This window comes from Castor canadensis, chromosome 11 (assembly GCF_047511655.1).
Source record: "Castor canadensis chromosome 11, mCasCan1.hap1v2, whole genome shotgun sequence".
In the NCBI taxonomy this organism is placed as follows: Eukaryota; Metazoa; Chordata; class Mammalia; order Rodentia; family Castoridae; genus Castor; species Castor canadensis.
In genome coordinates, this window is record NC_133396.1 from 33805737 (window position 1) to 33828557 (window position 22821).

The window sequence follows — 22821 nt, forward strand, 5'->3', positions numbered from 1 at the left end:
ACTATCAGTCATATATGCTTTTTCCAAGTTTTTTGCGATTACAGATAATACTATAGTGAACTTCTTTTGAGAGCATTTGGGAATACACATATTCTACAGGAGTTTCTTAGGAGTTGCATTCTTGAGTCAAAGAGCATAGCATTTTAGTTATACATAGATAATGCCAAGGTGTCCTTTAAAAGGCTATAGAAATTTTCATTACAGTTACAGTTTATAGGAGGTACCTTTCTCCCTGCACTTTTATCAAGGTGGTATCATCGACAGGTAAAGTCTTGTCAATTAGTCTGACAAAAAAATCTGATTGACTTAATTTGCATTTCTCTAGTTAATATAGGGAATGAACATCTGTTTTTCTTTTCCTGGTGCCAGGGACTGAACCCAGGGACTTGTGCATGATAGGCAAGTGTCTATCACTGAACTACACCCCCAGTCTTGAACATCTTTTTATATACTTATTAGTCATTCTTCTTCTGAAGTGTGTACTAATATCATTCTATTTATTTTTATTGGTCTACCTTTTTCTTTATTAATTTAAGGGTTTTAGGTATTATAAATTCAGTGATTTATAATTTTCATTGTAAATGTCTTCTCTTAGGTCATGCAACAGAGATGTCTCCTAATACTAACTCTTTCTTTACATTATGGTATTATTTTAAATAAGCAAATGGCCTTCATCTACAGACTAATTTACAAGCTCTCCTGCAACTAGAACTTGACCCTCTATGACTAAGTTCTAGTTGAAAATATATGAATATATGTGATGACTATGATCACACAAGGAGAGGTTATTTATAGCAGCCTGTTGCCATGTAAGCAGAGAAGTTAGCCATCTTTTTAAATCACACAATACCTAAGTCCTAGTAGAAAGAAGTGACACTGCCCATCAGCTCTGGACACCTTATACTCAGGCTGTATCATGAGGGAAAAATAAGCTTGTATAAGCCACTGGGTTTTTTTATTTTTGTGGTACTAAAACCCAGAGTTTTATCCATGCTAAGCAAGTGCTCTAACACTGAGCTAGATCCCCAGCACCTTTTGTTCTATTTTGTTGTTACAATTGATATCCTAACTTATTATTTTTATAATTAATTTAGCCTAATTTATATCCTAATATGGAATTTGGAATCTAGAAGTGAGGTTCTATTGTAATTCAAATTAAAATTAAAATACGTGGTATTGGGGCTAGGGGCATAGCTCAGTGGTAGAGTACATGCTTATGATGTGCAAGGCCCCAACTTCAATACAAAAAAAAGAGATGGCATTGGCTTAGTCATCTAGTGGCAGGTGGTTAGAACACAGCAGGCTATAATGTTAGCACTCTTTGTTATCTATACAAACATTTGTTTTGTACAGATACATTACCTGTGATACCCTAGAAGGCAGACCACAGAACAAGTGAACATATAACCAGAGAGGAAAAGGGTAATAACACTGTGTTTTCTACTTCTTGACACATTCAGCAAATCCGAGCTCAGGCTTGAGGTACACAGTGTATAAACAGAGATGGAAGATAATATTTCTTTGCCTGTGGTTGACAACCTACTGACTAGGGTTCAGTAGTCTGGGTCATGTATTCAACTGGTTCAGTACCCAAACTTGATGTGGTAGTAAGAAGTGCCTTTAAAGAAAGCCTCAAACTTTTCTTAAGAACTTTTATTTTTTTGTTCTGGTGATCAAGTACCTCTTTCAAAAATCTCTGATGAGCCAGGTGCCAGTGGCTCATGCCTGTATTCCTAGCTACCCACAGGCAGAAATCAGGAAGATCATGGTTTGAACCCAGCCCAAGCAAACAGTTCAAGAAACCCTATCTCAAAGACACCTAGCCATCTAACAAAAAAAGGCTAGCAGAGTGGCTGGAGTGCTAGAGTGCCTTCCTAGCAAGCATGAGGCCCTGAGTTCAAACCTTAGTGCCACCAAAGGGGAAAAAAAGAATCTCTGATGAGACAATGGGAGAGAGTTCTATAGCAAAGATCTAAATAAGGGTGTTGTCTTCCTAAACCAACTCATTCTTTCAGATGACCTCAGTATCAGTGTCATTAGGTTGAAGGGAGAAAATGGACAAAGCAGAGACAGCAAATCAAAAACCAGATTTTTTAGGCTTAAAATTACCTAAAAGAGATCTTTTAGCTCTCTCTCTTTTTTTAACCACTCTGCCAGCCTGATCTTTAACTTTCAACTAGAATGACCCAAGGCAAGTAAAACAGGTATCTACCAAGGTTTTTTTTTTTTTTTTAAGTATTAAAATGCCACAGAATAAGTCTGGTCCATTAAGGTATGTGCTCAGCCCCCAAAATAATCCCCAGACCATTTAGATATATTCCAGTAGGAGGTAGACAAGAAAATCTGGATCACTCAAAAAAAAATGTATACTCCCTGAGAACCACTTCAGATGAGATTATGAAGGAAAATGAACAAGTTAGAGACTTCATGGACAGGAAAGACAGAAGTGATAGTTTCCTGATCTTTAAAACAATGACAATTCTTTCATCATGTTTGTTACATAGCATAAAAACAGGTATATACTAAACATTAGTTCCTGGCCTTCTCTTGTCTAAATTGTCTTCCAGGTGAGAAATTTTAATCTTTGAATATGGATTAGAAAATAAACTGAACTAAAAATGACTGTGCAAGTTAAATTTAGAAAGTGATAAAAACAGTTTTTAGTCTAAAAGTTATTTTGAAGAAAGATCCCTATGAATCTAAGCACCATTATTTTTTTTTCTAAGTGCCATCTTGATCATATTACTATTAGTTTACTTTTTGGAGAAATTCTCAAAAAAGGTCACAACATTTAAAAAATCTACAGATTAAAATGACTGACCTGATTATTTCCATCTGTATTACAGGCCTCTAAAATTCAAATAATTTAATAATATTAAAATTGTTCACTTCAGACTATAATGACTCAATTTTGCATCATGTAAGGAACATGTGTTAGCCAGCTGTAGTTGCACATGCCTGTCCCAGCACTTGGGAGGCTCAGACAGAAGGATCATGGTTTAAGGCCAGCCTGGTCTACACACCAAGACCATCTCAAAAAAAAAAAAAAAAGCACCATATGTATGTGTACCAAATAGTCCCTTATTCTAGACTCTTACAAACCCAAGAAAAACAATCCCACTGATAGACTCATACTTTATAGTATCTTTATAATGTGCTCAGGATATCTCTAATATCTATCTGATTTTCTCTCATCACAATTTAAAGTATATCCTGTACTCTTGCCCTACACTCTGTTAATAAGAGAACAAGTACATCTATAACTACAAAGTCTTTGCCATCTGAAAACAATTACTAAATTACCCTTCATCTTATCTTCTCCAAGTTAAACTAAATTCCTTCCTTTTCGTTAATATGTTCAATATTTTTGAAAGCTCAAATTCTTATATGCAATATTAGGAAAATAATTACATACTTTATAAGGATAATTAAGAAAAATATAAAGCTAAAATTATAGTTATATAAAAATAACAATGTGATAGGGCATAATAAAATTATGAATAATAAATGAAGGCCTAAAAATTGTTATTCATATATTAATTCTAAAATATTCTATTTCTAGCATTCTAGAGCTGTGAGTTCTACAGCTTAAAACTATATAATCCTTACCAAGAGACTTTCCTTGTTGTGAGTTGCTTCTTCGCTCTCTGTATCTGGCTGGAGTAGATAAACCTACATCTTTACTGGGCTTGCTAGCAGGCCCCATTTCTGAAATGAGGAATCCCATCTGTTCTGAAGGCAAGATATTCTCAGGTGGATTGGTCTGGCATTTTATATTGGTATCCACCTAAAACATTAAACCCACTTATTATTCTGAGATTTTCCCAAAATATCTACCAAAAGTTAAAGTTTATCAGCAGAGTTCTATTACAGGAACATGATCCAACAAACATTTCATCCTTATGAAAACCTTTGCTTTTGTTCAATTATCTAGACATTCAGTAGGTAAGATGTACCCTTCCCCATACTCAAACCACTGAAATGTATATGGAGCTAAAATACTAACTTAGAATCAAAGGAAGATTTTACCATTAGGCTTATAAAAATAAGACATTTTAAACATGATTGGTTAAAACTACTATGTTGTTTCCACTCTAACATATGTTTTATCAGACTTCCCTTTCTAGTTCGTGATAATGGGATGGACATAGACATAATCCTGATGGATGGTGTCAATGCAGCATGAACAATTTTGTATTCTTTGTCTTAAACAGGCAGTCAATATTGTATAAGCTTTAGATGCTATAAAATCTGTATCTGTCGTATTTATAAAATGAGTTTTTTACTTTGGTTTCCAAACTTTTGTTGGAATGTTAAATCTCCTTGTCAAGGTAACCAATTTCTGACATACTCTGTTTTTTCATAAATTTATTTAAATAAAACTATATAAGGAAGGTAAAAATTAAAAACAGCTTTCAAGCGTTATGATGTTCAAATATGTTTATTAAAGAGTAATTTTATGGATGCAATTTTAAAATATGAAATCCAATATTCCATATGTAACTATAGAGGAACAAAGAAAAATTGCTTTCTTTCTTCAGGCATGTTTAAAACACAATGAAACTATCTTTTGTCTACTGAATCTGCATTACCATCTTAAAACGTAATATACCAAGTCTCAGTAGGTTCAAAAAGGATAATGAGTTGATAGAAATCTTTTTTTTTATCGTCTTTACCTTTACTCACATGTGCATACACTGTTTGGGCCATTCCCCCACCTCGGTCCTCCTCTTCCCCCCGCTCCATAGAAATCTTAAGGCATTTGGGCCTGAGTGTAGCTCAGTGGTAGAGTGCTTACCTAGCATACACAAGGCCCTATATTTAATCCCCAGCACCACAACCAAACCAAAAAAACCCAAGATATTTGGATCTAAAATTAGAGCTAAAAACAAGGATGAGGAAAACAAAAAATACCTCCCAAAAGTTATCTTGGGAATCTCTAACAATGAAGAGATTTTCAAGTCCAATTAAAGAAAAAATTCCAAAGTGAAAAATATGTAAGATTTAGAAAAATTAAATCATAAAAGTACTTAATTTAATTCATAAAAAAGTTACTTTAATTTGGATGTACTTTTGATGAATTAGTCTTACTAATTATTTAAAATCAATGTTTATTCATTTTATGGTCATGTACTAACAGCAGTAAAAGAACTGAATTAGCCTTTACCTTAAGAATATGTCCCTCAAACTAGAATCAGTATTCTGCTTAAGGAATGCAAGGAGTAGCAAGAATTTTCTTTTAAATTTTTTTTGGCAGTAGTGGGGTTTGAACTCAGGGCCTCACGCTTGCTAGGTAGGCATGCTAGAGCTTGAGCCACTCCACTAGCAATAATAAGAAACAGAACATGAGATGATCATTACTAGAGCTCAATGATGCTGTAAGAAAGTAGGACCTCCAACACTATCCTTGCCTCCACCTAAAAATGGCTAAGAAAGTCCTCATATCTGTCAAACTATTCTTCTGGGTAGTAGAATTATATAAGCTAGGCATACCTAATCCATCCAAATTAAGATAGGAAGCAAAACTCAAGGGATGTTCTCAATATGAAAATAAGTTTTACACCACAATGCTCAAGCAGATTGCCTCTATCAGTTCACTTCAGACTATAACATAAATGGAGGACGGCTGGGGATAGGTAAGCTCTTTCTGAATCTTTTGTGAAGAACCACAGGGACATGATGCTTTTGGAAAACACAGTGAACTGGTATTAAACCTAAATAAAATCTGGACAAATTCTCCATTAGAAGTCTTTAGCAAGAAGCACTATGTACTTTGAGCTTTATAAGGATTCTTTTGTTTGCCATCTTACCTGATGTGTGCTGAATGGTAGCCCTTCCTGCATAAATACTACTGAAGACGGAGATGGATTATGGCTTAGCTGCTCCTTCAGTTTGACATGAGTTTGTTGGATGGCTGCAGATTCTTGCATTGTGCTATTTTCCACAGGCTGAGCTGTGTGGATGGTATAGATGTACTCAGGTGACTGGGGTAAAGAGCAGGTAATTGCTTGTTCTGTTCCAACCACAAAAGATGTAATATCTGAGCCTACAGGAGTAAGTGGCTCCAGCTGGCTAGCCTGACCCATGGAAGATGGATTGGTGTTGTTTGAATCAGCTAGGATATGTTGGCCTCTGTTAGACTGAGATGTTGAGCACTGATTCTCAACAGGCTCCACCTTTACCATCTCCAATTTAGGGGAGGAATGCAATTCATCTACTATCTGAAAGACAGCCTCTAGGTTTACTTCTGTCTTTTTATTTTCATCAGTAGCACTGCAAGGCCAATTAGAAGGCAGAAATTCAACTGGATAGGAAGACTGCATTGGAGGATTCTGGGAAAAAAGAAAATAGGACTGTTTGGATAGAAAATCAAATATGACATTAAGGAGGACAGCAATAATATTTAGGCTCATGAATGCTAAACATAAATAGATTAAACTTAAAGCTCACTAAGAAAACCTAAGGTTAATCTACTTTTCTATTTTTCAGCAGTGTTATGTTCAAATGTTCTGTCAACATTTACTTAGTAGCTACTCTATGTCAACTACAATGCTAAGTTTAATACTGAAGCAGAGTGATAAATTCTCAGGGTTAAAGTATACAAAATCAAAAAACTGTATTACCCAAATACCTATTTGCTGACAAAATGTCTATATACCAAATCTTCCATAAAGGCTTATAGACAAAAACATCACTTTTATTTATCATATACTGTTCAAGGAATGCAATAAGGAAATGTCAAACACAGGATGCTCACAAGTCCACCAATCCTTCTATAGATTCAGGGGGAGGTACTGATATTCTGTTCCAAATGATCTGGGAGAAAATGGATGGAATATCGAATGTCCTTTGGTTCCTGAGATTATTTTTAATAATAAAGCAATAGACTAGAATAGTTGTTGCTTTTAGATTTCTTTAAGATATAGTCTCTTATATATAGTGCTTTTCACAGAGTAGACATTCAATATATGCTTGATAATCTCAGATTATAAACATAAAATATCAAAAAGCTATTATTAAAACGTATAATGAGTTGATGTCAAAATGTACTACAAGGATTGTTTCAATGAGTTTTAGAAGTTAAATAAGTAATGTAAATTCAAATAGTATAAGCACCAGGCCAGTCAACGGCACCATTTATTGAGTTCTTTCTATATGCCAAGTACATGCAAAGAGGTTTGTAGACATTATTTCCTTTAATCTTTACAAGAGCCCTATGAAATGCAAAAATCTCCATTTCTAGATGATAAAACTTATTTATATCATTTTGGAGTTTTTTTGTTTGATTTCGATTTTTGAGACAAGAGTCTCACAGACCCATGCTTCTCCTGCCTCTCTCTTCCAAGTGTTACAGGCATGTGCTACCACACCCAAGCTAAAACTGACGTTTAAAGGAGCTTCAGAATTCACCGGGCACCAGACACTCATGCCTGTAATCCTAGCTACTCACAACCAGGAGGATTGTGGTTTGAAGCCAGCCCAGGCAAATAGTTCATGAGACCCTATCTAGAAAAAACCCTTCACAAAAAAGGGCTGGTGGAGTGGCTCATGGCAGGCCCTGAGATCAAACACCAGTACTGAAAGAAAAGGAAGAAAAGAAAGAAAAGGAAAGAAGGGAAGGGAAGGGAAGGGAAGGGAGGGAGGGAGGGAGGGAGGAAGGAAGGAAGGAAGGAAGGAAGAAAGAAAGAATGAATTTACCTAAAGTGGCAATGAAATAACTGACAGAGTCGGGTTTCAAGTTTACGTTTGCCTGACTCTAGATCTTTTGCTCTTAACCATGATAGTACACTGACCATTCATGCACTTTCTCACCAATATCTACAGTCCAACTAAACTAATTACACTGATTTTTTTTTCAGGATGGAATCTGAAATACTTTCACTTTTTTCCATTAAAATTGTTTTTTAGTGGGACTGGGATTTGAACTCAGGGCTTTGTGCTTGCAAAGCAGGTCCTCTACTGCTTGAGCCACACCTCTAGTCCATTTTGCTCTGGTTATTTTGGAGATGAGGGTCTTGTAAAATATGGTGTGGGCTCACACTGTGACTTTCCTTATATCAGCCTCTCAAATAGCTAGGATTACAGGTATGAGCCATTGGTACCCAACTTCCATTTTAAAGTTTTATGTCTGCTTATTTCTATATTCCTAAAATGAACATGTACTGACTTGTATTAAGAAAAGGATCTAATTAAAATGTTTAAAATCATTTGTTTATAACTTGAACACAAGATATAAACACTGTCAGCGTATCTCTAGTATAATCCAGGGGAGAAAGTATCTGCATCTACAAGCAAGAACATCTAATTGTGGGATAGGTATGTCTCTTCAGCGATGATGAACAGACTGGGGTATTATGCTTAACATATCAGTCATGAAAAATGGCCAGGTTAAGTCCCCTTGACCTGATTCTTCAAACAGTCTGATTATCTACTTCTCACAAATATATATGCTAAAAAAAAAAAAAATGTCCTGGGCTGGGGATGCAGCTCAGTCTTAAAATACTTGCAATCCTAGCAACTTGGGAGGCAGAGATCAGGAGGATCAAGGTTTTAAGCCAATAGTTCTCCAGACCCTATCTCGAAAACACCCAACACAAAAAAAGGACTGGTGGAGTGGCTCAAGTGGTAGAGTGTCCACCTAGCAAGTCTAAGGCACTGAGTTCAAACCCCAGTACCACCAAAAAAAAAAAAAAAAAAGCTTGCCTAGCATGTGTAAAGCCCTAGTTTCAATTCCCAGAACTACTCATAGACATACATGAAATTCTTAGAACTAAAGCTATGTCAAGTAGACGATTATCCAAGGCAAACAAATAATTTCAATCTGGCAGTTATAGCACAGAAATACAAAGCATGGAATTTAATCTTATCCATGAAATAGCAATATAAAACATTCAAATCAAAGGAACTATTTACTAAGAAATAATGACAAGATATTTGAAATAGTGTTTTTATAACATGCAGGCCAGGGCTAAAGAGGGCCAACACTTAAATTTCTCATTTTACATGACTTTAGAGTTTATCTAGTATTCTGCTCACCATGGAAAAGGCTAGAACTATATAAAATGACTTTCAGCAGTGATGGAAATGCGCTACTCATGCACTACACAATTTTGTGGCCACTAGCCACATTAGACATAATTACTTGAAATGTGCCTTGTGTAACTAAGGAATGAATTTTAAAATTTCACCTAATTTTAAATAATTAAAAAATATTTGCAGTGCTAGGGATCAAAGCCGAGGCCTTGTCCATGCTAGATAAGCACTCTGCCACTAAGCTATATCCCCAGCCCAATAATTCAAATTTAAAAGGTCACATGTGAGCTGCATGTCATGACACATGCTTGTGATCCCAGCACTCAGGAAGTTGAGGCAATAGGATAGCAAGTACAAGGCCAACCTAGACTTGATATAATAGAGTTTGAGGCCAGCTAGAGATATTCAGCAAGACCCTGTCTCAAAAAAAAAAAAAAGTCACATGTGACTCGTGGCTACTATCTCAGACAGTGCTAGCCAGAATAATACTCAGACATCATTCATGTCAATTATCTTTTATGTAGAATAGAGTAGTAAACTGAGCCCATAATATACAGCTTACCTCTGGCTACTAATTAATATAAAATTACACTTTCAAATTTTGCAAGGTCAGATGGAAGCTTGCCTCAAGTGGTAGAGCACCTGCCCAGCAAGCATGAAGCCCTGAGTTCAAACCCCAGTACTGCCACACACACACACAAAAATCCTCAAATAATGAAAGGTTAATAAATTGCACACGAAGCACAGTGTGTCCAAAAATCTTACCTGGAAGTAATTGCAGTGTGCATAGGAAGAGGCAGTGGGAGTGACACAACTACTTAGAGGGTCCATGTGTGTGGAAGGAGAGCAGCACTGTAGCACAGCTGAAATAAAGTCAAACACAGACAAGCCATCAACCAAAACAGACCTCTGCAGTAGTCAAGGTGCTCCCCTTTTTTGACCTGGAAAGAACCCCAAAAGACTTCCTTTGTCTGTCTAAAAAATTATATTTAGTCCAGGTAGATGCCATTATTAGTTAAAGAATAACATGGTCATATAAAAAACTTAATATAAACTTTAAAGGGATTACATCTACTTATGTATGTGATTTCTTTAGCACCTAAACATTTTGTTACTTTCCTAACCAAACATTTATTCTTATTGAAAATAATTTCATTTTATTGAAAATAGGAGAATATATTTAGAATTTTTAAGCAATTGTTTTAATCGCTTTGGCAGTAATAACCACTTGTGAGGGAGAGAATGTTTTAAAAGGAAAATAAGTAGAAAGTATTCTCAAATGTTCCTACCATCAAGCAATGCATTTGGTAGAAATACATGCAAAAATTGTTTTAGCCATTTAGACAAGTGTTAAGAATATGGACCTTAAACTGGGTGCTAGTGGCTCACACCTATAATCCTAGCTACTCAGGAGGCAGAGATCAGGAGGATTGAAGTTCAAAGCCAGTCCCAGGCAAACAGGGGGTGAGGAGGCTGGCGGAGTGGCTCAAGCAGTAAGAGTCTAGCAAGCGTGAGGCCCTGAATTCAAACCCTAAGGCCACCAAAAAGCAAAAAAAAAGAATGTGGATTTTCCAGCCAGACTGCCTGGCTTTGAACCACAGTTCCATAACTTAATAGTTGCATAAATTTGAGCATGGTTAATCTCTTTAGGTCTCAGCTTCTGAATTCTATTAAAATAGGGATAATAATGGAATCTACCTATGAGTCTGGGGCATGGCTCAAGTGGCAGAGTGCCTTACTAGCAAATGCCAGGCCCTGAGTCCAAAACCTCAGTACTACAAAAGAAAAAAAATCTATCTAATATGGTTGTTGTGAGGCATGCATGACAGCAGCTATTATTTTAACTAAAGAAATACATTTTTGTGGTACTAAGGATCAAACTCCAAAATACTCTTTCCAACCTTTTTCTTTATAGTTAGGACACCAAGAAAAGATTGAACTCTTTGTACTATAATAGTTATACTTACAGATGTAGTCTTAATAGGCTGAGTCTCCTCTTTTCCAGAGGGAGACTCTCCAAAATGTATGAGAATCAGTTATAACATCACACCTTTGGATTAGACAGAGGATGATATACATGGAGTGTCTACTATGCTCTAGGCACAGTGGCAGAATGATTTATATTGCTTCAAATAATAATCAGATGAGATATTAACATTACTTTACATAATACGTAAACTAAAATTCAGATAGTAATTTATCAAAAGTCACAAAGCTGATAGTGACAGAGCCAGTAATCAAACTCCAAAGCACATGTTCTTTATCTTTCCTTCTGCCCAAAATATAACACTTTAATTTTACAAAAACCCCAGTTGCTGGATATCTTTAAAGGTATCTATATTATAAGATGGCAGCTTTGTCTTTTTATGTCCATAATTTTTATATATTGAGTGTACTAATAAAATTACTAATAATCTGCCTTAATCTTTGAAATAAACTAACCTAAGGAATATGAAAATTAATTGAAATGCTTCCGTTTCTCAATTATTGACTGTTTTTAAAATGTCAGACATTCATAAAAGTATATTACCAGCAAATATTTTTGTGTCATTAACTGTGCAACTTAAGTCATTAAAGTTTGCACGTAGAAAAAATTGAAATAATGGACAGAATTCTAGTTCAGATATAAATATAAAGGTTGACAGTTTCTGGATGATATAGGTTTTTAAAAACAACTGTAGTGATTTAAAAAGCCATATATTACTAGGATTGTCACATAAAATTCAAGCTATTGTCACTTCCAATACAGGTTATGCGAGCAGGTTTCTTCACTCGATCTTTTGGAAATTATTCAAAAATACAATTAAAATCTTTTGGATTTGAATAAAATACCTTCCATTTCCCAAGGTATTTGAAAGAATAAATATGCTGGGAAGTAAATTGAATCCAAATAGCCAAACAAGAAGCAGGGTCTGCAGGGTGTGCCAAAACTGAAAAAATGAAGGACTTTTTTTCCTGAAAATTAGGACTAAGGAAAACCTAGCCCCCTAGTGGCAGGATATGACCTAGTCAAGAAACACAGGTGTGGACTGGGGGCATGATTCAAGTGGTAGGGCACCTGATTAGCAAGTGAAAGGTCCTGAGTTCAATCCCCAGTAGTGAAGGAGAAAAGAGACACAAATTTTCATTCCATTAAGGTTTTGAAAATCAATGTTTCACTAAAAATAAATCAATGAAAGGGTTGCATTTATTTTTCAATATTTCAGTGACCTAACACATTTTGAATAGCTGTTAAAATAGTCTTTAAAATAAATTTGCTGGAGAAACAAACTACAATATGATGAAGGAGAATATGTTAATAAATAGTTGATAGATGATTTGGTATATAAGAAAACAGCAAAAACAGTGAATAGTCTATAAAGTGTCCAGTAACAAATGAATAGTAGAAAAGTACTTGAATGAAGAAAAGGACCTGAACAGATTACAATCCCAAAAGATTCCTCACTGACTATTTTCCTTACTAGTACAATCCTGCTTTGTGTAAGTCAATAAAATAGAACAACACAAGGTATTAGGAAGTATACCAAATAGGAAAACCTAGGTATAGATATACAACTATGTATTTAGGGTATGGCAAATTAATCTACTGTGCATTAACATTTATAAAACTGAGTTTATTACTATGGCCTAAGACACATTCATCATCATAATGATCTTTCAAGTGTCTTCATGAAGGCAGTATTCACTTAAGGCATTAAACTGCATCTAGAAGGAAAAAGTATGAGTAATGAACAGGAATCCATTTCAGATATAAATATAAGAATGGATAGCATTTAAAAACTTCTAAGTAATAAAATTCAGTTTCTGAAAGTATTGCCCTCAATACTTCAAGTTTGAACACTTTGAATTACTATGGAAGTATTTCAAATATGACCAAAATGTTTGGGATTTGAATCTACTTCAGGATAGTGCAGTGTTAATAGTAAAAAAATGCCCAATCCTATAAATGCTCAAAAGAAACAGTAAACTTAACAGTTTACTTAATTCCAGGATAAGTTACCAGAGCAACTAGAACTCCAGAATTTCATTTATGGTAAGATAAAGGAAAGATATTCTGGGCATACAGGTCTCTACTTACGATGGTTCAAGTTAAGATTTTTCAATAAATGGTACAAAAGTGATATGCAGTCAGTAGAAACCAAACTTCAAATGTTGATGTTTTCCTAAGCTTGTGTCATGTGGTTGCACACTCTTGAAATGCTGGGTGGCAGCATTGAGCCAGAGCTCCTGGTTAGCCACTGAATCACAAAGCTACACAACACATGTACTGTGTTGCTCAGCTATGGTAATTCACTATGTTAATTGGGTTAAATGTACTTTACATGATATTTTCAATTTATTATCACATAGCCTCATCATAAATAGAGATGCATCTGAATACCCAAAAGAAGTAAAAGTAGGCTTTTAAAAAGATATTTGTACATCATGTTCACAGTAGAAATATTCACAATAGAAAAGGTAGAAGCAATCCAGTGTCCTTCAACAAATAGGTGGATAAACAAAATGTGATACATACATACAACAGATTACTACTCAGCCTTTAAAAAAGTGAGAAATTATGATATTACAAAATGGATGAACCTGGAAGTCATTATACTAAAAACTGCCAGTCATCCAAGGATGAATGTTATGATTCTTCTCCTATGAGGATTTTAGAGTAGTCAAATTCATAGAAATACAAAGTAGATTAGAGATTACCAGGGACCGGGAGGAAGGAAGAATGAAAAGCTATTGCTTAATGAGTCTAGTTTCATTTGGGTGATAAAAGTTTTGGAAATAATAGTAATGGTTGTGCAATATTGTGAATGTAATGAATGCCAGTGAATCATACATTGAAAATGGTTGAAATGATAAATTTATATATTAAATATTACATAACCCCAATTTGAAGTATTTAGAGTAGTCAAATTCATAGAGACAGAAAGTAGAATGGCGAGTTGCCAGGGGGTTGGAGAAGAGAGAATGAAGAGTTAAATGTTTAATAGGTACAGAGTTTAAGAGGAAGATGAAAAGTTCTGAAGATGAATGGTGGTAATGGTAAATGTATTTAATGCCACAGAAAATAGTTTAAATGGTAAGTTTATGTTACACATATTTTACTACAATAATAAAAGACAAATCTGATTGTGCTTTTGCTTTGTTTCTTCTGGCAAGGACAAGGAACTTCTTGGTGCCAAGTCCCTCTTTTCCGTAAGTACAAAATCAGATCTTTTCAGAAAGGCTAACAATCAATATAGGCTACTTAAGCTCTGGAAAACTCTTCTAACTCCATATTTTATATTTGTTTACATAATGTAGGACTGGAAACCTAAAGATAAAATCTTTAGAATTTAAATGTACTGGGCTGGGAATGTAGTTCAGTGGTTGAACACTTGCCTGGCATGCACAAAGCCCTGGGTTCCATCCCCAGTACAACAACAAAAAATCAAATGCACTTTAAAATAATAATATGAAACCCTTCCTTTTGCTCAAGGGCCAATTGAGAAAAAAATTAAATAATGATAGGATATATATTTTTAGCAAAAAAATAAAAATATGTGCAACCTGGGAGAAAAAAAAGAACATGTTTCTATAAATTAGTTTATTAGTCCCTTATAGTATTAATATCTAGTCTAATTTAAAAGACAAAGTTTAAAATATTTTATCATTTATATGCAAGTCGTGTTTCAAATTTTACAAAATCTATTTACATACATTAATTCATTTAATTCCTGACCCAAACTATTATGGCCACTTTAGAGAAAGGGAAGTTGAGGCTGAGCAGTGTGAAATAATCTACTAAAGGTCACATCAGATGATTAACTAAAAAGGTGGGATTAGAACTAATCCATTTCAGTTAGTATTATTTACCGAGGGCCCACCATAGCTAAGTACTATGCTAGGTGTAGGGAATACAGAAATGAATTATAGGCAACTCCACTCTTCAAAGCCCCCAAACTAGCCTCCCACTGTAGCAGTTAGAGTATGTTCTCTCTGTTTGGATATAGTGAGTTGATATCCCAGAGCAGTCCCAATGCCACAAGTAGAGTACAAGAGTAGGTCCTTCCATCAATCTCTGGTTTGTCTACACTATGTGGAATACCTATGGGAGAGAAATATACCAACAGATACCCTTAAAAAAAATAAGATGAACAACCCCAAAGACCTTCTTTATGAGAGGCAGGAAGACAGCAGAATACAATGGCCAAAGGATGTACTTTTGATTCAGGTTGCCTGGGTTTCTTTCCCAGCCTGCCACTTACTAGTTGTGCCGTGGTCTCCCCATCTATAAAATGAAGATAATTATATTTTTTTGTGTGGGGGTGGTACTGGGTTTGAACTCAGAGCCTTGCCAGCCATTTGTACTTTAGTTATTTTGGGGATAGGGTCTTAGTTTATGGCCTTGCAGGCCTGGACCTCAATTCTCTCAATCTCTACCTCCTGAGTAGTTGGATTATAGGCATGAGCCACCAAGCCTAGCTAAAATTAAATTTTTATATAAAAGAGGGGAATTAAATTATAGTAGCACACTGAAAATAGCATCAGAGGGAAAAAACTGAATTCTAGATAGAGCAAGACAAAAAAATCTACTAACACTCGATAAATGACATTTTGTCTTTGAAGGAGTGATAAGAATAGAAAAAATATAAGCAATCTAGGCAAGAAAAACTGACACTTCAAAGGAAAGACAACAAATGTAAAAAGTGATAGTGATGAGTCATTTTTTGAATCAGTCTGATGGCTAATTTTATAGTTTCCGAATGTGGCTTTACTAAAGAAATTGCTATTTGAAGACCAACTCTCCAAGATTATTTTTAACATAACTTTTCCTCCATTTTGCAGATAAACACAGCTAACTTTTGAATAAGTAGAGTGCTGTTTTTTACTCAAATTTCATCCAAACCTCAGGTCACCTAGTTCATTTTGATAGGACTAAACTATGACCATTACTCCAAAATTAGTACTTTTGTATGACTTATATGAATTGAGTGATTATTATCTTGCCTCTGAGAATGGCAACCTATTTGACTTGAGCAAAGTCATTTCTAAGGTTATTCATAAAAAGATACTCACTAAACATTGGGTAAATTGCTCCATACTTTATGTTTCCTTCACCATCTGGAGGACTTAAGCACTTCTACACTATTTTTATGGCATTTTCTTTTCCATAGGTTATTTATATTTATTTAACAATACAACTTTTTATTTATATAATACTTCAGAATGTTTAAAGCAGTTTTGCTTACTTTATATCATTACCAGAAGTTATCATAAGATTATGAGACTTTTTCTCATAATCTCAAAAACTTGAGACATTTCAATTATTCTTATCCCACACACCTTAATTGTACTTTTTAAAATGCTTCTTTTCTTGTTATTTCCTTGAATTCATAGAGGCAATTTTCAATTTATAAGTCTATAACCAAGCTAAAACCAAATATTTTTTCAATGACATATCCAAAATCTTAATAATTTAACAAATAACATTTCTATAGTGAATAAATAATATTAACTATTTGTAGCACTTTCTGGTAAATACTATATAAGTGGTTCTTCTAAAATTTTGAATTCATGGTTTCTAAGAGGATTGCTGAGGACTTCCAATACACTTTCCCACAGAAACAATGTCCAGACTATAATCATCTGTACCTTAAGATTTTGTTAATAATAGCATCCAAGTTGCCATACTTAATATTTCCATAGGAAAATGCCTCCAAAATTCCAAATTGGAAGGTCAGAGAACATTTACTCAATATGTCCCTGCTGCAGTCTTTCCAAATTTCAACTCCCCAGAAGCTTTCAAGTCTTTAGAAGTTTAAGGATGGGAAACATTGGTGAAAGGAAGGGCTGTAGAAGAATTCTTTATTTGGACTACAGAATCTAAAACAAGTATAAGACAGAAACTGCCTCTCTCTCTCTCTCTCTTTCTCTAAATATATATATTCTGTGCATATATGAAATGTAGTAGAAATAATAATTTAGATAGCAATGCCTAATTTGTTTATTAAATTATTGGAATTAACTCTCCAGTAATAAAAACATGACCCTATTTGTTGTTACATTTAAGATCTATAACTTATATATATATATACATATATATATATATGTATATATATATATATAACTTATAAGATATTAGTCATCTGTTTCAAGAATGCACAGATTTTTTTTCTTCAAAGAAATACTACAAATCTGGAAAAATATTGGGCCTCAGACCATTTTCTACATAAAACAGAAATATTTTCCTTTTTTTTTTTTTTTTAAACTTTCTAACGGGTGAAATGATACTCTGGTTTCTCTTCAAGCAGTATGAATCTTTCGCCTTCTACTAACAGACAAAATGATTAAAATACTAAATCATTCTTACTCCATACAATTCTCTCCCCCTTTTCCTTCTCAACTCCATCTACCAAAAAACTAGCAGCTCTAAAATCCTATAAAACCCAACCCAATTTAAATTGTTTTTGTTTTTTTTTTTTTTTTTTACATCACTGGGGTTTGAAATCAGGGCTTCATGCTTGCTAGGCAGGCGCTCTTACCACTTGAGCCACTCTGCCAGCTGGTTTTGTTATTTTAATATGATTCGACTTAATTTCTGGGATAATAAAGCAATCCCTTTTACTTTCATATTTAAGTAGAATGCAAGAGCCAATAATACAAGTATATAGCTGGATTTCGGTTTTTTTTGTGGTACTGGAGTTTGAACTCAGGACTTTGTGCTTATAAAGCAGGAGTCCTACCACTCAAGCCAAACCTCCAGTCCATTTTGCTCTGGTTATTTTGGAGGTGGGGTCTCGTGAACTATTTGCTTGAGCTGGCCTCAAATCTCCATTCTCCCAATGTCAGCCTCCCAGGTAGCTAGAATTACAGGCATGAGCCACTAGCACACACCATACAGTTGGATTTTAACAGCCAGAAAATAGCAAATACTATTACTAATAGAACAGTCACCAGATTTACAACTCTTATTTTTATTTTTGGTGAGACTAGGGTTTGAACTCAGGCCTTTGAGCTCACAAAGCAGGCACTCTACTGCTTGATCCACAGCTCCAGTCCATTTTTTGCTCTGGTTATTTTGGAGATGGGGTCTTGAGAACTACTTGCCCAGGATGGCCTTTAACCATAATCCTGATCTCAGCCTCCCATGTAGCTGGGATTATAAGTAAGCCACTTTATGGCAGGCCAGATTTACAACTTTTAAGTGACAACAAATTATTTAATTCTCTTTTCTAATATGCAGTCCTTTCATTTATTTTGTTTAGTCCTCCCTGGGAGAAATGGTGTAATGAAATACCTTCAGAGACTGCTTCCAGATCTACATAACTAAGAAAATCAGTGCTGGTGGCTCACACCTGTAATCCTAGCTACTCAGGAGGCAGAGATCAGGAGGATCATGATTTGAAGCCAGCCTAGGCAAACAGTTTACGAGACCCTGTCTTGAAAAAACCCATCACCAAAATAGGGCTGGTGGAGTGGTTCAAGGTGAAGGCCCTGAGTTCAAACCCCAGTACAGCAAAAAAAAGAAAAGAGAAAATCAGTACTCCCAGATTCTTCATTCACGGGGCAAAGGAATGCCCCTTTCTTCTTTCTTTGGTTTTTCTGAAAGCTTTGACCCTTGTCTTGTTTCTATTATTCCATTATTCTGTGTAAAGGATACTACATGATGAAACACATACTATGGTGTTTCTGCAAAACAGAAAAAAATTTGAATGAAAGACTATTAACTTGCAAAAATGAATTGAAAAAACAAGGCAAGGGGTTTGATTCAAGTGACAGAGTGCCTGCCCAGCAAGCACAAGACCCTGAGTTCAAACTCCAGTATTAATCTCTCCAAAATAAATAAATTATATACACACACACATATATATACATGTATATGTATGTGTGTATACATATATTTACATGTGTGTATATACACACACATATATGTGTATGTATATCTATATCTGTATGTATATAGATAGATAAATAGACATAGATATATATGGATGGATACAGTGGTTCAAATCTGTAATCTCCTTGCTACTCAGGAGGTAAAGATTAGGAAGACTGCAGTTCAAGGGTAGCCTGGGCAAAAAGTTATCGAGATGCCATCTCAACCAAGAAGCTGGGTGTGGTGGCCTATACCTGTCATTCCAGCTACAAGAGAGGTATAAATAGGAGGATAGTCATCCAGGATGGCCTTCGCAAAAAAAAAAAAAAAACAAGACCCTATTAGAAAAATAACTAAAGCAGAAAGGGTTGTGGGGAGGTTCAAGTGGTAGAGCACCTGCCTAACAAGCATGACGTCCTGACTTCAAACCCCAATAGTGCCAAGCACCCCCCCTCAAAATAAAACCAGTTCCCCCCACCCAAAGGCCAGGTGCAGTGGCTCAAGCCTATAATCCTAGCTACTTGGGAGTCAGAGATTGGGAAGATGGAGGTTTGAGGCCTAGGCAAAAAGTTTGTGAGATCCTATCACAACCAATGGCTGGGTATAGTGATGCACACCTGGCATTCCATCTAGCACAGAAGCACAAAAAGGAAGAATGCAGTCCAGGCTGACCTGGGCATAAAGCGAGACCCTATCTCAAAAATAACCAAAGCAAAAAAGGCTGGGGGTCAAATGGTAGAGTACCTGCCTGGCAAGTGCAAGGCCCCGAGTTCAAACCCCAATACCACCAAAAAAACACAACAAAATAAAACAAAAAAACACTTTTTTTCCAAAAAAAACCAAAACAGATGGTCATTATCATAAGGATTCCCAATTAATGACTGGGCTCCAATAGCATGTCCTCAACATCCTTGGTTGAACTCTAGATCAGTTGTCATTTTCAGTTTCTCTTATCTGTTACTCCGTTGTTCTCTGTTGGCTGGATGAATATCCACTATTCACCACATTTTACTAAAGAATTTTCAGAGAGTATTTGTTTTCTTTGGGTTTTGGCTTTTTGGTGGTACTCAGGTTTGAACTCAGAGACTTATGTTTGCTAGGAAGGCACTCTACCTCTTGGGCCATACCCCCAACTGAGTATGTATTTTTAATTGAACTTCATTTCTGACATACTAAAATGATTTCACTATGAGGCAATCATACCTATAAAATTTCAAAATATAGGGGCAGGGGGGAGAAATGAACCAAGCCTTGTATGCACATATAAATAATAAAAGAAAAATGGAAAAAAAAATTTCAAAATATAAAATGTTAAACACATACATATATATGTGTATATATGTATTACAGTACTAGGCCTTGTGCATACCAGGCAAGTGCTCTGTCACTAAGCTATACTCATTGCCCCTATATTTTTTTCAAAACAAATTGAAATCAGGCACCTGTGGCTCACACCTGTAATCCTAGCTACTCAGGAGGCAGAGATCAGGAGGATCGTGGTTTGAAGCCAGTCTGGGCAAACAGTTCCGTGAGACCCTATCTTGAAAAAACCTTTCACAAAAAAGGGCTGGTGGAATGGCTCAAAATGTAGGCCCCAGGTACCACAGAAAAAAAAAAAAAAAGAAAGAAATGAACACAGCACCAAAGGTGGAGTTAAGGGTTGGGGGGCAGAGGGGAGAAATGGCCCAAACAATATATGCACATATGAATAAGCGAATAAAGAAAAAAAACCTAAAAAAAAAAAAGGTGGAGTTAAAGCAAGGTTCCAGGGCACTAAGTCTTAATTTCATATCTAGAATGCATTTTGAGGATACAAACATTTCATTTCACTAAAAACATACATCTTTATGTACCGAGAACTTTTACAATCCTTAAGAATGCAGTGCAACTTTATATATTGTTTAAAAATATGTCCTGCTAAGAAATCTTTGACATTTCTTAGGTATATATTCCTACTATTTGTCTTTAAGCACACAGAGATTAAAATGAAGATAAAAATATAAATGTGTTATAAACTACTTTAATAGAAGTCAGTAAACTTGAATTTCTCATACCTGTTGGATAGTAGGCTTGGGAGTACTGTGCTGAGGGTGTGTAGTTACTATATTTTTGGGAGGAGCTGACCATTGTTTGAGTACCTTGTTGAACATGTACAGATGTGGCACTGGGCTGCAACGTATAGGTAACCTCAGTGGGAAATCTCTGCAGTACAGGAAATGGAACTCCTTTATCTGAAAAAGTAGGAGATGTCTCCACTTGTCCAGGGTGCATTCCAAGGGAGTTCTGCCATGTTCTAGGAGGAATTGGGGTCCGATCTAAACCTTTCAGAGGGAAGGTGCTGTGGTTGTGGGATGAAGTTGATACATAGGAATAAGGAGACAAACTATCTCGCCGGAATGACCGGTGAAATTGTCCTACAGCCACTGATCCTGCAAAAAAAGAGGAAGAGAATATTTACTATTTTACATTACACTAACAAACATAGCAAACCATAGTAGACCAAAGGTCAAAAAATACTCTACTGTTCACCTATCAGCTATTTTTAACACAACAGAAGTTTAACTGTGGTAAAAACAAGTTCAGAATTCAGAATATGAGACTGTTCATGTCATGCTGAAAGAATGACCAACTAAACTTGTTTAGTTCTCAAAATGAATACCATAAGAGGTAAAGTGGACAAACCCTAATATTAAATCAAAGGTTAAATCAAATATCCAGTGTAGAAAGCCTTTTGGAGATGATTCAGCCATCTTACCTTTTACCTCAACTGTCTGACTCAGATTTTTCCAATGTGTAAGCTACTGCCTAGAAATTTTCCATTCATTCTTTCAAAGCATTTAGGAACCTAAATAATGAGCAGGAAAATATGCTCTATCATAAACATAAAATAAATGTGTACAACAAATAAGCATTATAACATGAAACAAAAAAGAAATGAAGTATTTGCTTCCTTTCAATTTTTTGAAAAAAAAGATAATCTCTGTAGAAAAGTTAGGCTTAAAATTTTTCCTTTAGTTTTCTTTACCCAAACAATCATTTTCCATGGTCTTTTTTCCCTTTTTCTTTTGCAGTGCTGGCAATCATATCAGAGCCTTGTACATGCTAGGCGAGAGCGCTACCTCCAATCCTGGCCTTTTAATTTTCTTTAGTAGTATCATTTCCCAAATATCAGTGGCCTTCAATCAAGCACTGGTTTACATCTGAATCATAGGAACAGCTATTTAAAAATCTAAATACCCAGGCTCAGAGATTCTCATGCAAATATTTGCTTTCCCTTAGCTAGCAAGGTAGAAAGGGAAAAAAGGAAAAAATAAAATGAGGAAAGGAAGAATTGTAGGCTAGATTATTTTCTAGATTATGATTTTTTTAAAAAGCTAGCCTAATTATTCTTAAGGAGGGTTTTGTGTATTAAATTGATTCACAAATTCCTTGTATTTTATTAAACTAATCTGTAAAACAGAGGGAAAACCCAACTTATGTATTACTCAAGTGCTAAACTACATGTTGAAAGATACCACTCAGATATTTAAATTGCCAAAGAATTAGATTACAAACCATTGAATATGTTACACACATTTCTATTTTCTATGGGATTTCCTTAGATCAGGAGGCTCGGGGTTCCAAGCCACCCCAGGTGGGAAAAAAGTTCATGAGGCCCCATCTCAATGGAAAAAAAGCTAGGCATGCTGGTGCGTGCCTGTCATCCCAGCTACAAGAACAGAGGGAAGTCTGACATAGGAAGATCACCATCCAGGCCAGTATGGGCAAAAAGCAAGATCCTATCTCCAAAATAACCAGAGCAAAAAAGGCTGCAGGTATGGCTCCAGTGATAGAGCACCTGCCTAGCAAGTGTGAAGTCCTGTGTTCAAATCCCAGTACCACCAATAAATAAACATAAAGCATTAATGGCAAGAATAAACAAATTTATATACACA

General features: G+C 35.4%; 1 protein-coding gene across 1 annotated transcript in view; it reads right to left on the minus strand.

Annotated features, from left to right (window-relative positions):
- The window catches only part of Hsf5 (heat shock transcription factor 5), a 33989-nt gene that overhangs the window by 6322 nt on the left and 4846 nt on the right, over positions 1–22821 (minus strand). The window contains exons 2-5 of the mRNA XM_020179642.2: positions 20941–21315; positions 9799–9896; positions 5811–6332; positions 3610–3787 (exon numbers count right to left, since the gene is read on the minus strand). Of these exons, the coding sequence (XP_020035231.2) occupies positions 3610–3787; positions 5811–6332; positions 9799–9896; positions 20941–21315 (1173 nt within the window). The remainder of the gene's footprint in view (positions 1–3609; positions 3788–5810; positions 6333–9798; positions 9897–20940; positions 21316–22821) is intronic.